The sequence below is a fragment of the Pleurodeles waltl genome, chromosome 11 (genome assembly GCF_031143425.1).
Source record: "Pleurodeles waltl isolate 20211129_DDA chromosome 11, aPleWal1.hap1.20221129, whole genome shotgun sequence".
Classification (NCBI taxonomy): Eukaryota; Metazoa; Chordata; class Amphibia; order Caudata; family Salamandridae; genus Pleurodeles; species Pleurodeles waltl.
In genome coordinates, this window is record NC_090450.1 from 93,818,604 (window position 1) to 93,832,235 (window position 13,632).

At 40.9% G+C, this 13,632-nt stretch overlaps 1 protein-coding gene across 1 annotated transcript in view; it reads right to left on the bottom strand.

Moving 5' to 3' along the window:
• The window catches only part of SEC62 (SEC62 homolog, preprotein translocation factor), a 221,727-nt gene that overhangs the window by 182,421 nt on the left and 25,674 nt on the right, over positions 1 to 13,632 (bottom strand). Inside the window, exon 2 of the mRNA XM_069213191.1 lies at positions 10,471 to 10,579. Within this exon, the coding sequence (XP_069069292.1) occupies positions 10,471 to 10,579 (109 nt within the window). The remainder of the gene's footprint in view (positions 1 to 10,470; positions 10,580 to 13,632) is intronic.

Sequence of the window (13,632 nt, forward strand, 5' to 3'; positions counted from 1 at the left end):
TGGCTTTGTCAATGATTTTTTACATGTTGTACAGCAGTTGAGCTGCTGTGCAACATGGCTCAAACTAAAAACACAAAAGAGCATTATGATGCCGCCAGCATTGACCGCATCATAGCTTTTTTATTGTTTTTTTAAGCCTTGTTCCACAGCAGCTCAACAGCTATGCAACATGTAAAAAAAAGAATTGACAAAGCCAATAGATTTCAGGTAGGCGAAGCCTACTGGCTTTGCCAATGCTTGTTCTCTGTTTGGTGCATGCTTCAGGATCGCCATAGATATCAAAATGATAGGACTGCTTAGGTCCAAGTGTGATAGTGGTCCCATCTTTAGGGTAGATGCCAAACACAGAAGCACAGTCCCTAGTGTCAAAATTCATCTAATTTCTCTGCAAGAGCTGACAGTAGATAAGAACGCTAGATAGATTTAGCATAAAGTATGTCTCCCTCATTTTAATGGGTAATTTTCTAATTATTTTTTTTAAATCTTGACACTCAGGTTGCCCAGAATTACACGGGCTGTGGTTAAAAACGAGAGCTAAAGCATCTTCAACAGCTTATTTGTCCTACTGCCAGCCTGGCGAACGGATATGTTAAATTAACTGCCAGTGGAAAACAACTTTATTACTATGTATAACGTCCTGACTGAGAGGTCCAAATGTTCCCTCTGGCCTTTGCCTGTAAGAATGGGTCAGTTATCCTGCAGCTCCTCCAGGAGGGGGGCACACTGACACCGAGAAGAAGTCCTCAGTGTCTCGGCACTCAACACAAATACAATGCAGCAGGCAGGAATGCAGCACAGAGTAGATGTCACAGCGGTTTCACACCCTTGGAGTAAGTGTGGCTACAGGGCTGAACCTGTTACGCACCCTGAGGAGCTTTACAAGCATGCCCGTGTAACATGGCCCTGCTTGTAACATGGCCCTGTAACATGGGCTTCCACACCCAGACAGGCAAGTCGCCTTTAAAGCATGCAAATAATAATTGTTACATGTTTACTCCATAGGCACAGTCCTTATGAATAAAATTCTGGGGCAAATGTGGTTTGATGTCCTGATGTATGTCTGGGACAATTTGTGGCAGATAGCGTAGGGCACAAACATGTTGACAACGAGATCCTGAGGGTCATAGGACCAATTTTCCTTGAGCACCCTACTACAATAATTATTATAAATTATGCAAATAAAGGGACACCTTGAAGTGGATGAGTCATGAGTTAGCCCGGTAACCTTGTTTATCTATAAAGTGCTATCTGGAATACGGTTGAGCGCATCAAGGCTTTTAGCAGCCAGGATGAACCCGATGATGAAGCATGTCACTATTAGAGTGAGTGAGGATTATATTAAAAATACGCAGTGTTTGTGTTTTGAAAAGATCGAAGAAACACCAAACCAGTCAGGTGTGAGGTTACTGGCAGACTGATACTCTGTGTCAGGCTATCCTTGTCGGCTGTCTTAAAACATGATCAACACAAGCAGAAGTTTCAAAGGCTGAAGGTTTCTCACTAAATACGTGGTACTAATGCTGCCTTCTGAGCAGATTCAAAATGTGAATAACTCAAAAAACAGGCAATATGGAGGCGGAAACCAAGCTCCTGCTTACGTATGTGTTTATTTTTTATTGCTAATAAATCGGGAGAGAGCGCTAAGTCTGTCTATCACAGACATAAAAAGTTATCTGATGTAGAGCTGTGGAAGGATACAATTTATCCACTTGAAAGGGTGGCAAAAAAACCTTTGCTCCAGGGTAGGTACAAACACAACGATGAAAGTCACTGAATATGAAGGAGGCACATGAGATAGAAAAGAAAGCCAACCACTGATGGGCAGAAGACTGACGCAAAGACAACTGCAAGTATTGATAATGCTGACCGTAGGTATTCAACAATTGCTTTTAACTGGCTGTAGGCAAAACATAAAAGACATTATGTGTTTACAGAAATTCCTGTTCAAGGACCACACCAGACATCCAGGATGTTTACCATCTACAGAGGAAACAGGAGCTGGCAAGCTGTTTAAAATATTCCAAGCCACAGCTAGAGACCACGCAAAAGGAAAGGATCACCCTGGGTTAAGCCACATGTATTTCAACTCAGTTCCTCTCCCCTCGGCAATGACAAAGGTACACAACATAAAGAATACACAGTTCTACTAAGGGATAGAAGAATAAATCCCCAAATAAAGCATAAAAAGAACGGTCCCTGTGGGTCTGATCAAGCTGGAACAAGAGCCCTCACTCACCATTGGTGACAGGCTTTATCATTGGGCTTTTGCTCCTCGTCAGGCTGGCGCTGAAATGCCTGACGGGCCCCTCATGGGGGCTCTTTGCCAGAGATCTTTTCATATAGATATTGGCCGGTTGGTGAGTGCTAGAATGTGGGATTGGTAAAAAAAAATGTGCTGTTAAAAATGACTAGCGGTATAAAGAATAGAGTATTTTATTGGAAGTTAAACCTCTGTCATGATTAAAAATAATGGTTAGGGGAAGGAATTTGTTTAATGCCTAATCGACCCTAATCAAATGGAGTGTCTGACAGATTCAGTCCCTATAGTCTGACAATGTGTAGAGTGCAAGTAAGGAAATCCCTATACGGCCTCAGAAAAAGGGTCAACATGTTTCTCGCTTCTAAAGTCAACAAGGATCAAATGTGATTCATCAGGACCAATAAACCTACCTAATCCTCATACTTCATATAGCCTATAGTAGGGTATCTCACAGGAACCCTCCTCGTATTAAAGGATGGGCCCCATCGGGATAGCAACAAGCTTCAGTGGTCCAAACTGGTCTAGATATTTTCTAGAGCGACTGCTCCATCAGTAGACACCTACCCCAGCTTCGTGCTTCCCGTTTGGTTTTTGAAAATGACAGAGGTTCCTTGGAGTTAGCCCATTACAGATTCCTAAAATTAAGGAGCTTTCCCTCCCTTCCTCTCATCCGATGGCTCTGAGGCCATTAGACGATCAATCGCTCTGCAACTCTGAGAGGAAATTGAGCTACTGAACCTCAATCGAGGAGAGAGGTTCTTAACCTGTAGTCTGGGGACCCCCTGTGGGCCCTCAGAACCTACTTAGGAGGCCCGTGATTGCATAGAAAATTAAATAATATTAACATATTGAGAAAGTGTATATAAAGGAGTAAAATGTAAAATTGGATATTTTAAAACTTTTCGTAAATATGAAGGAATGTGAAACTGGAGGCTGTAAATTAATTTGGTGCACTCAGACTGATTTGTGGAGCAGAGCAAACGCATCAAAATAGAATACAATGTGGACAATGGTTGGCCTCTGTTGAATTTATAAAAGCCCCAACTTTCCAATTAAAATGAAAATTTGATTTTGATAGGTACTTAATAATTTGTAAACTTGTTTATTTGACAAATGCTTGTTTTCGTATTTTTATGTATTTTTTGTTTTGTGGTTCAGATCTTCAGAACTTCTTAAGCTGGAGTCCCTGGCTTTGATTAATGACTCTATGGGGTTCACCAGATTAAAAAAAATATTGGTGAGGGTCCCCGTTTTTTGGTAATCAGTGAGTCCACATAAGTAGACATGTTAAAAACCTTTGTCCTAGGCTATGGCTTCAAGACCCCCACAATGTTATCAGGTATAACAGGTACCTGCAAAAATGGCTCACATCCAGTGCAGTTTTTTCTTTGGATTCTGGAGCTTGTGGTCCTGATCTAATAATGTAATAAACGAGGCTACAAATGCTAGAATGAAACGAAAATACCTGGTCTGGATAAACTACTCATGAATGAACCAGGCAAACTTGAGATTATGACTCCATGAGTCTGTCCACTCTTGGTTATTAAAGAGGGAAAAAAAGCCCGCCACCCCACCAGTCCAGACGCCAACAGTTGTACAGAGGCCCAAGCAGTCCGCCGCTTTTTGATCTTTAAGGAACAATGGAGCCTCCTTTGGATCTTTATGATGAGATTGACTCCCTACCGCATATGTGGCTAAAAAACCAATATGGAAGTTACTAAATCGAGTCGTCTTCTCACTTTGCTGATCGACCACAAGCAACCCATTCTCAAATTACGCTCCCCTTCTGGAGCAGTATTTCACACGCAACGTGGCAGCCTCACAGAATTCCACGATTCAACTATTATTTCCACATGTACAGAAAGCCCCGTAGAGACCATGGGGGCACTACTTAGCCTTTCCTTGATCACCTCCCCATACAGAGAATTGACACAACCACACTGGACATGGTCATAACATCAGCAGACGTTAAGCAGGCCATTCAAGACTTAACCAGGAATAAAAACTCTGGCCTTGGTGTACTACCTATAGAATATCACAGAATATATGCCGAGGTTCTTAAACCTCATTTAGCTGCCATTTACAATGAGGCCCTTTGGCTGGGCGAAATACCACCCTCTCATACAGGAGCCTTTACTGATTTCTATCTCTAAACCTCACTTGACTCTGCAGATGCACCCCATTGTCACGCTGGGAACGGATTATAAAATTCTGGAAAAGATACTGTCCATTCGATATGCCCGGATTCTGCCGGGTCTTCGACACCCAAATCAAAATCTTCTACACCTTTTCCATGTTCAGGACCAGGTGCGGGCTTGCTATCCCTTTTCGGTTTGCCTGGTGTTGGACTTGGATAAGGAGTTCGACTCCCTAGACTGGACTCACCTCTTCTGTATGTTTAAATGAATAGTTATTGGCAACCGGCTTCTGATTTACACTTGACATTTGTACAGAAACCCTCTCTCACAGGTCCAAGTGGGCAGACTTATTTTAGAGGCTTTGCCAGTGAAGCACAGAACGCGACAGGGGTGACCGCTTCCACCTCTACTTTTCACTATGTCCATGGGGCCCCTGGCTATTAATCTCCACCGGAATGGTGCATACTGGGGTATCCGCCTCACCGATGACACACACGGTATCACTTTACGTGGATTATGTACTCCTTTTTCTACACGATGCCCGGTTAGACCCTATTAATATCCAAACCACACTGCAATTATTCACTAGAATACTGGCTTGAAGGACAACTGGAGCAAGTACTCTGTTTACTCACAGCATGATAATCTAGCCGCAGCTTTACAAAGATGGCAGGAATGCTCTATTACCACAACCAGGGACGTATTATACAAGAGTCACCTCTCTTTCGCACAACTGCAGACAGACTTTGGTCTCCCAGCCATACAGTTCCTTACTTGACGCCAAATCCACAATACCTGCTTCAAGTTGTAGGAGACTAGGGACAAGGAACCCCCTTGTCCATTTGTGTTACAAACTATGCTCACTATGTGGTAGGGACGACGCCTGACCACATGACTGTATAAGGCAATTAGTGGTCACACAGGTACCTCACTGAGTCCTCTTGCACCAAATGGGAGGGCAACATTGGGAGGGTGTTGAATGATAAGGAATGTGCTTCGTTGCTGGCCTTTACACACAGTTTTGAGAAACGCAAGGTTTAAGAACATATAGTGTCATACTTTTTACTCGGCATATCGAACTCCCACGCAACTCAACAGGCATTTCCAGACGGCGAATCAGCATGCCCTAGATGTCAGTCAAACAACGGTGATCTTCAAGACATGGTGTCATCTCACCCTGCTCTCCACGCCTATGGTAAGGCATACAAACCACTCTGCTGGAGCTTATCGAGCTCTGACACCTAAACTTTTGAGAGGCCTGCACCCTCTGCCTTTTTAAATGCAGGAAACAACATATCGTCCAATCCTGCTTTGCTAGTCTAGTCCTGTTATAGGCCAAAAGAACATCCACATTACATTGGAAGGCCTGCACTTTTTTTGTCCTTGAAAGCGTGGCAGGGCGCAATGAGGAAATTGCTCTCCGCTATGAAGAGGCACGTCAGATTTGTTGGCATCCCATTTCACCTGAATGGGAAACCCTGTTGTCAGTTTGTACATCTCACAGCCTCAGGTGAGACCCTCCCAGATTCTACCACGTCGATGCTCTCAGCTTGAGACTTCATTGATCATATTACCTCCCACTTCCTCTTGCCCCCTTCAGACTTATGAGACATCACTCCTCTCCTTTTCTTCAGAAACGCACCATCTTATCACCCGTTGACTATTCCAATATGTACCTGCCTCGCAACTTCACAGCGTTGCACCATTCCTTAGCTACATCCATATATGAATCTGCGCATTTCCTGCACTATATGCCTCCATACCCACCCCATGCCCCAAACCTGATTCAGTCCTTCCCAAACCCCATGTTATTGTTCTTTGTTGTATTGCTTTGATTGGACACAGGCTACTGTTTGTACTAAATGTAACTCTTGCTATTCCTTGGTCTATTTTCTCTTGCTTATCCATATGCGTAAAATTATGTTGCTGCTTTGTTTTCTTTCTTTAATGTAAAAACGCAATAAATACAATTACAAAAAAATATGTATATGCCTGATTCCCTACACCTCGCCCACTTTCCGGGCTATGACTCAGAGGCCCGAAAAGAGTCAGGATACTGGGCAGATCTACACATGTACCTTGCTGTCATTCTGACCTGGTGGACACCTTGAACATACCCCTTCCCCACCATCGAACTCCTCTCCCCGATGTGACAGGTTCCCAGGAAGACAGACCGCCTCTGATCAAGCCGAATGTGGGCATGCATCAAGGTATTTTATTTTTTTAATTTTCAAGCACTGGTGCAGGGTGACTATCCAGAGATTATGGTGCAAAGTTATCAATGTTGTTTATAGAATCACACCCCTTTGGAGAGACTAAGCAAAGCCACGCTGTGGCCAACAGAGAGGGGTGAAATTCACAGTCCGAAGACTTCTGCTCTGTGAGGACATTTTGCCTGGAAATAAGCAGTCCAACAATTTTTTTTTTGCATTGGTTACACATCCTAAATTTGCAAATAGTCTAAGTGGCCATTTTTGAAATGATTGATAAAGTACAGGATGTTTGATTTGCTATTAATGTTGTGTCTGCTGACAAAACTCTGGGCTCAGAAGGTTTCACAGCATTTTTTCCAGAATATTCATTAACATATTGGCTCCTGAATTCTGTTCACTACATAACACCTACATTGAGGATACCCAAGTGACTGAATGATTGAAGCTGATCTGGCTGCTGTTATGTCTAAGACAAATGATGACACTGGATGAGAAAAATAAATTATAAAGTCCGGTTAAAAAGTGGACTTAAAAATATTATTCAAGATGCTTTCAGCCTTAATGAGAGTTATTGTGACCCTCTGACACACTTTTCAGAAGGGTTTGGAAAGAGATAGAAGTCATGTCAGGAAATTTATTGGATTAGTTTGACCAAGAATACTCCAGTTTCAATTGTTTTTCTCTCGACTCATACAAGGCTTTAATCAGGAACACTAAGTATTTGTAGTAAGTGATTAATAGTTTTGTTTTAGAAACCATGTAATAACTTGGCAAACATCAGCACACTACAGTTAACCCTTGTGTTGTGGCTCACCAATCACACCTTCCATTACAATATCCTCAACTGCAGTGGAGTGGTTCAGCATTAGGCTCAGATTCCAGCCCCCCAACTACCTTGTGTCCATTCTGTGATTCCTCCCTCAGGTTGCCCATCAATATATTGCCCCCTTGTAGTAGCTTTCCACCTACTTTTGGGGCACCCAGGGCCACGTGACTGCATACCTAATGGGTTTTTTGGATAGCTACCAGTTGGCATGTGGCACTCCGTGTTCTCCTTTACGGCAGTTACTCTATTGAGGTAGCTATGCAACCTCTCACAATATTTCTTCTTAGGCTGCAAGTGTATTTGTCTTATGACTGCAATAGCATCTGTTTTAACCAAGCAGTTTTTAATTCTTCAAGTAACTGCCTTGCCAGGTATTGCTACATGGCCACAAAATTACCTACATTGTTACTTATACAAATAGGGTTGTAACCGTCAGCCCATCCTCGCCAATCTAGGGTTGTTACATGTACAAATTTACAAAACGTGCATGTATGCAGCTCATGCTGCCAGCCTATGCCCACACTTGCCATTACTTATAATTTTTGGTAAACCACTTGGTAACTCTGTTGCCAATTTCCTCTGCCCACTACCACTTGCAAGAATGTAGAGGCATCTCTGATGCATCTCATGGTGTGAAATGAACACTTCTATTTTTCCTTCAAGCTCATATGTTTTGCCATTTAACTGCGCAGTTGTGTCCAGAGAAGACCTTATGGTCCTTTTGATCCCACTTTATTTAAAACAGCACCAGGCCCTGTTTTTAATTATTTTTCCCCACTCTCGCTAGATTCTACACAGCACAAAGGCAATTCATGACTGATAACCACTTGTCAAGATTCAATAGAATTTTACAGCTCAACGGTACTGAATAGTTTACAAGTCACCACTGATTTATTGGGCTCCTGAATTTCAAAGTATATATTACTAGCTGTGTTCCTATCGATTGATTTTAACCAGACTCTGCCTATAGTCATTAGCTAGTAGGAGTTATCCCACTATCTTTGATGGCTGTTCAAAGGATTTATCTGACAAATATGTATAGGAAATTGTTTGACATTCACATCACTTGCGCAAGTTGTGCTGTTTGTCAGTTTGCCAAGTTTGTAATTTTTTTTAATAGAAGCAAGCTACAGGGGATTTTTACAGGAACTAAAAAAAAAGAGCACAATTGTGCATTTTGTTCTAATATATGTAAGAAATCTGCCTTTTCTGCAAGGTCTCCTCAGATTTTTAAACTGTTGCTGGACCATACCGTATTGCAGACTTTTTGATCCTGCACATGGAGAAATTGGCTAACCCCTGCTTGGTGAATTTAACAATTCTATAATACACCCCCGCCATGAAATGTTAACTGTCACCTATGGACCGCAGCACTTATTGTGCCATCCGCTAATTTGACAAAAGAAAGCATGGCTTCAGGCCTAATCTGTGTAGCCTGCCTGTTGCAGTGTAAAGAATGCAGTACGACCAGCAAAAATAACAGTTTCTGACAGGAGAAAACCTTCCTTTTAAATATTATTAAGTCACCCATATGTAGAGTTTGCAGCCTACAAGGCAGGGTGCATGGTATTTAAAAGTGGGACAAGCAGAAAATGATTGTTACCACATAGTGACCAGGCCCAAAAATCTATTGCACTGTGGCAGGTCTAGCTGTCCTGTGCTAAAAACCAAAGTACAGATTAAAATACTAATAACGTATCTTGAAAAATGCATTGGCAATAATAATAATAATTAAACAAAACATGCACTTAAGCTGTTGGATGTGGTATTTTACAGATCACAACTGATTTTAGAATAGGACAGGGTGTTCTGATTTTAAGGTGTCCACACAAGCGATTACAGTCGCTGACAGAACTATTCTTCGGCCATTCAGAACTGAATTGCGGCCAACCCAACACTGTCAAGATGAATGGGGAGAACGTCTGATCTTTAGAGAAGATAACCCTCACTGGAGTATTGGGTTGCGGCTCGCCCAACTGATACCTATGCCTTCATCTACTGGGAAAAAAAAAAATCTTGCCACTACTTACGATTAGGAACTCTCTTTCGAAGCCCAGATTCAAAATATCTGTATGCATGCTTCTTGAAACTTCGTCTCCCACAGAAAGTATTGCCGTTTAATGTGGTTCAGCAAAAGGTAGGGTGAGCATAACTTTTTCACCTGGGCTACTGAATGCCACAAATTTCAGCTGCCAGAGGACAAGAATCAGATGCTTCAATGAGTTCAGAGTCAGACTGGCTTGAATATTCTGCAAATCCGATCATGTGTTTGTGGTGCAAAATGCTCTGCCATGGTTCCCTGCTAAACAGAGCCTCTAGTTCTAGGAGCTTCCCTGATTCACACCTATTTCTATAAATACTGATGCAGCATGTCTGTCAGAAATCCTTGTTGTTAATGCTTCTGCCAGGTCTCTAATGAACTTGCAGGCCCTTCTCCAAAAGCCATGCCAAGAGGACACCAAGTGGTGGCAGTCACTTCTATATTTCAGAGGGTAAACTTTTGAGTTAGCTACCATTGTCACTTTCACTTACAACCTACCGCAGAATATTCTGGAGAGAAGTAAACACTTTATTTTGTTTGTTGTTTCTGCATCTGTCTAATGTGTTTTCTATTTGTTAGTTTCCTTGCTGAGTGGGATGGCCCCTTGCTCTATGGTGGTCCATTGCTAACCAACAGTTACCAGTTTGTGCCTTAAGGATATATAGCAAGACAGAGATATTGGTATGAATAACTGCAAATAACAGAAGCAGACACTATCCGAGACACTCTCCACCATCAATGGAAGCACAAAGCAGGGTAAATTAGAGACAATGTACTAACATAAACCATAACATAAGAAGCAGGCATTAAGCCAATATCTCCTTCAGTGTCAATACTGTTGAAGTACAAACATTACAGAAATAGTTCGTATTGAATGACCTTTCAAAATAAATCTAAATAGAAAGTCTGGCCCTATCAATTGGGACCTACGGAGTAAATGTGCACATTCACAGGGGATATATCCAACACCAACTGATTAAAAGTAATTGTACCTATGAAATAATCCACTCTGTGGCCCATCATGTTGGTAGACTTTGTTGGGCAGTTGAATCGCAGGTACTTAGCTACAGCTTTCTCATCTTTGGTTGGTTCACCAACTTCCTATAACATAAAAAGGTAAGGAACCAATTAGTTTCACATGTGCAAACCATACTGTCAGATTTAATACAATCAAAATATAATACCACATGCTCTGTGTTTAAATAAGTCCTAAACAGAAAGGCAAATAACTAGAGTACTGACCTATTCCACTCCCCATAAATCAGGGATTTAATAGCAACGAATTTGTCATGAAATAGGTCTGGTTTACGAATAATTGTGCCTTTTATGTAATTGGTGGATTACAGCACTCATTAAGTCATCATACATGCACACTCTGCTACTCATCTTTGTACTCATGCATCCATTTACCCATCCATCCACTGACTCATAACTGTATTCACATTCTGACGCCACAATAAATCAAAAATATGCAAGTTAAATTTAGAGAATACAAGTAAAAAAAGAAAACATGCTGCCTAGCAAACACTATGGACATATGCTAACCACAGCAGCAGGTGTCGTCTTGCAGAGGTATTGTAAATAGTCTATTGTCATTTTAAAGTTCCAGCACATCCACCACATTTACAATCAACTTGTTGGCTATCTTGGAAAGTAAAAACACAGATATACTAGGGACAATATTCCATAACTGTCATCTGGTTTAGAGGAAGTGGTCACAAAGGATGAGGCGCACTGCAAATAAAATGAGAGGAAAGCAAGTAACCCTTTAGTATTGCCTGAAGAATGGTATGTATCCTCTTAGTAAATATTACAATTTAAAAAAGATGAAAAATCAAAGAAATAAAAGGGGGCTATATTAGGAGAAATTGAAAACTAAAGCATCAGCTTACGAGACAACTCTGAAGTGCACTCATTTTCAGGTGGATGCACACCTCATCAGAAAATGCCATCATTCACAGGGCAAGAGAGCCAATGACTAATGTTGCCTGAACCCTTACCCTATGCAATGCAGTACCATGGGTGGATGTAGTGTGTAAATGACACAGAGACAGAACAATGGATCAACACAGCTGACCTAAACACCCTCTGTATAGCTACATGGATATATATTTATGTACATATTATTTAAAGATCCTGGTAGATAGCTAAGACGGAGATTCAGGAAAGAATCATTACAGTGCAAATTTTATACCCTTAGGTTTTGTCAGAGGTGGTAAACAACACTAAACGTGTTACCTATAAAGTTAGTCTGGCATATCATGTAACAAAATACCCAGCTGTAGAATTTAATATAGAAAATAATCCAGCCTTAAATGCTTATTAACTTTAATTTATGATTTTCACAATCAATATTCCAGACCTACTTCCATTTATGATAACTTTTCATAACAGATCAGTCCTATGGCGTAAGAAATATTATTTCTAGTGACTCAACCAGTCTTATAGCTATTACGATTGGCATGTCACCATAACTAACAGAGTCCTCCAATACTACATCTAAGCCTTTCCACAAGGAAGCTATCAGACATAGAGGCATAAAATTACAAAGTATACAAAATTTACAATTGACAAAGAAAAGCGGGGGGCCTAACAATGATTCTGACAGTGAAAATCATCTATACCCACGGTTTGTCAAAGGAGGTAACAAACACTAAAACCCTTACCTACTACGGTGCTGTGAGAGATTCCACGTAACAAAATACCTTCCTGCTGGCTTTGATATAGAGTACTAAAATTCTACTCTTAAATGTCTATTGACTTTATCATATGTTTTTCGCAATCAACCTGTTAGGGTTACTGTTTTTATATTAACATTTAATTATTAACAATCAGATCTATAATCTTCATTATTTTGTCAGCATAACCAAGTTAGACCTATTGTGTTGGTCTTAAGCCTTCTGACAAAGCAGTCATGCCGTGTACCGTAAAACAAACATTACAAATATGTACAAAACAGCCTAGTAAGGATTACCGTTGTGCAAAATGACAATCCTTGTGGTTTGCTTGGAGGAGTCACCAACACCAAAGTTCTTGCTTACTATGGTAATCTGCAAGATTCTATGTAACGTACCACTGGTCTACAGGCTTTAGCACAGTATAATAACAAATCACACTTAAAGCCTACTGCCTATAATACATGCTTTTCACAATATGCAAGGCCTACTTACTTAGCATTATGAACATATCACACTAGAGGAATCCGATGTAACTTTTTCCATTGAACTGATAAGGCCTCTTGCCATTTACAAAAGGTTAACACTATACACAACAACTCTATTGACAAGAATAATTTCTATGAAATTCTACTCCCAGGGTTTGTCCGAGTGGGTGACCAACAGCAAAAGCCTTGCTTGCTATGGTAATCTGAGATTACATATTACAAAATGATTCTCTACAGCCTGTAACATAGTTAGATTGCAGTTTGCAATGCAAAATACTATTCTATCCTAAAAGGTTTAACAAGGATTCTCACAGTGCCAATCTTATATAGCACTGGTTTGTCAGAGGGGGTAACAAGCACCAAAACCTTATCTACTACAGTAATTGCTGAGATTCTACGTAAGCATACAGTCATAAAAATACAAATGTATACACATTTACAGCTAGCAAAGTAAAATACCATTCTCGCCTAAGAAAGCATAACAAGGATTATTGTAGTGCAAATCTTCCAACCTCACGGTGTGTTCAGGTAGGTCTCCAACACCAAAACCCTTGCCCACTACAGTAATCTGTAAAATTCCCTGTAATAAAATATCTACCTAAAGGCATTAGCACAGAGTAATAACAACCCATCCTTAAAGTTTGTCTTTAACACATGCTTTCACAATAAGTTAATCAGTCGTAACAGCATTGTCATGTTTCATAATAAACTGATCAAACTTGTAAAATGGTATGACCTATCACAAGGAACCAATGAAGCCTATGCCACTTGCCATTGACCTTACACCTTGCCCAAAACAAGCCAATCAAAGTTCACAAACTGGCAACCATCATGCACATAGGTATACAATCGCTTACAAAATAATGTACAATCCCACTCCACGGGGTCTAAGAAGAAATTGCTGCATTGAAAATATTCAGGGTCAAGAGTGAGTGGCCAGTGCCAAAACCCTTGCCTACTACATTAATCTGCGAGAAAAATGATCTGTCTG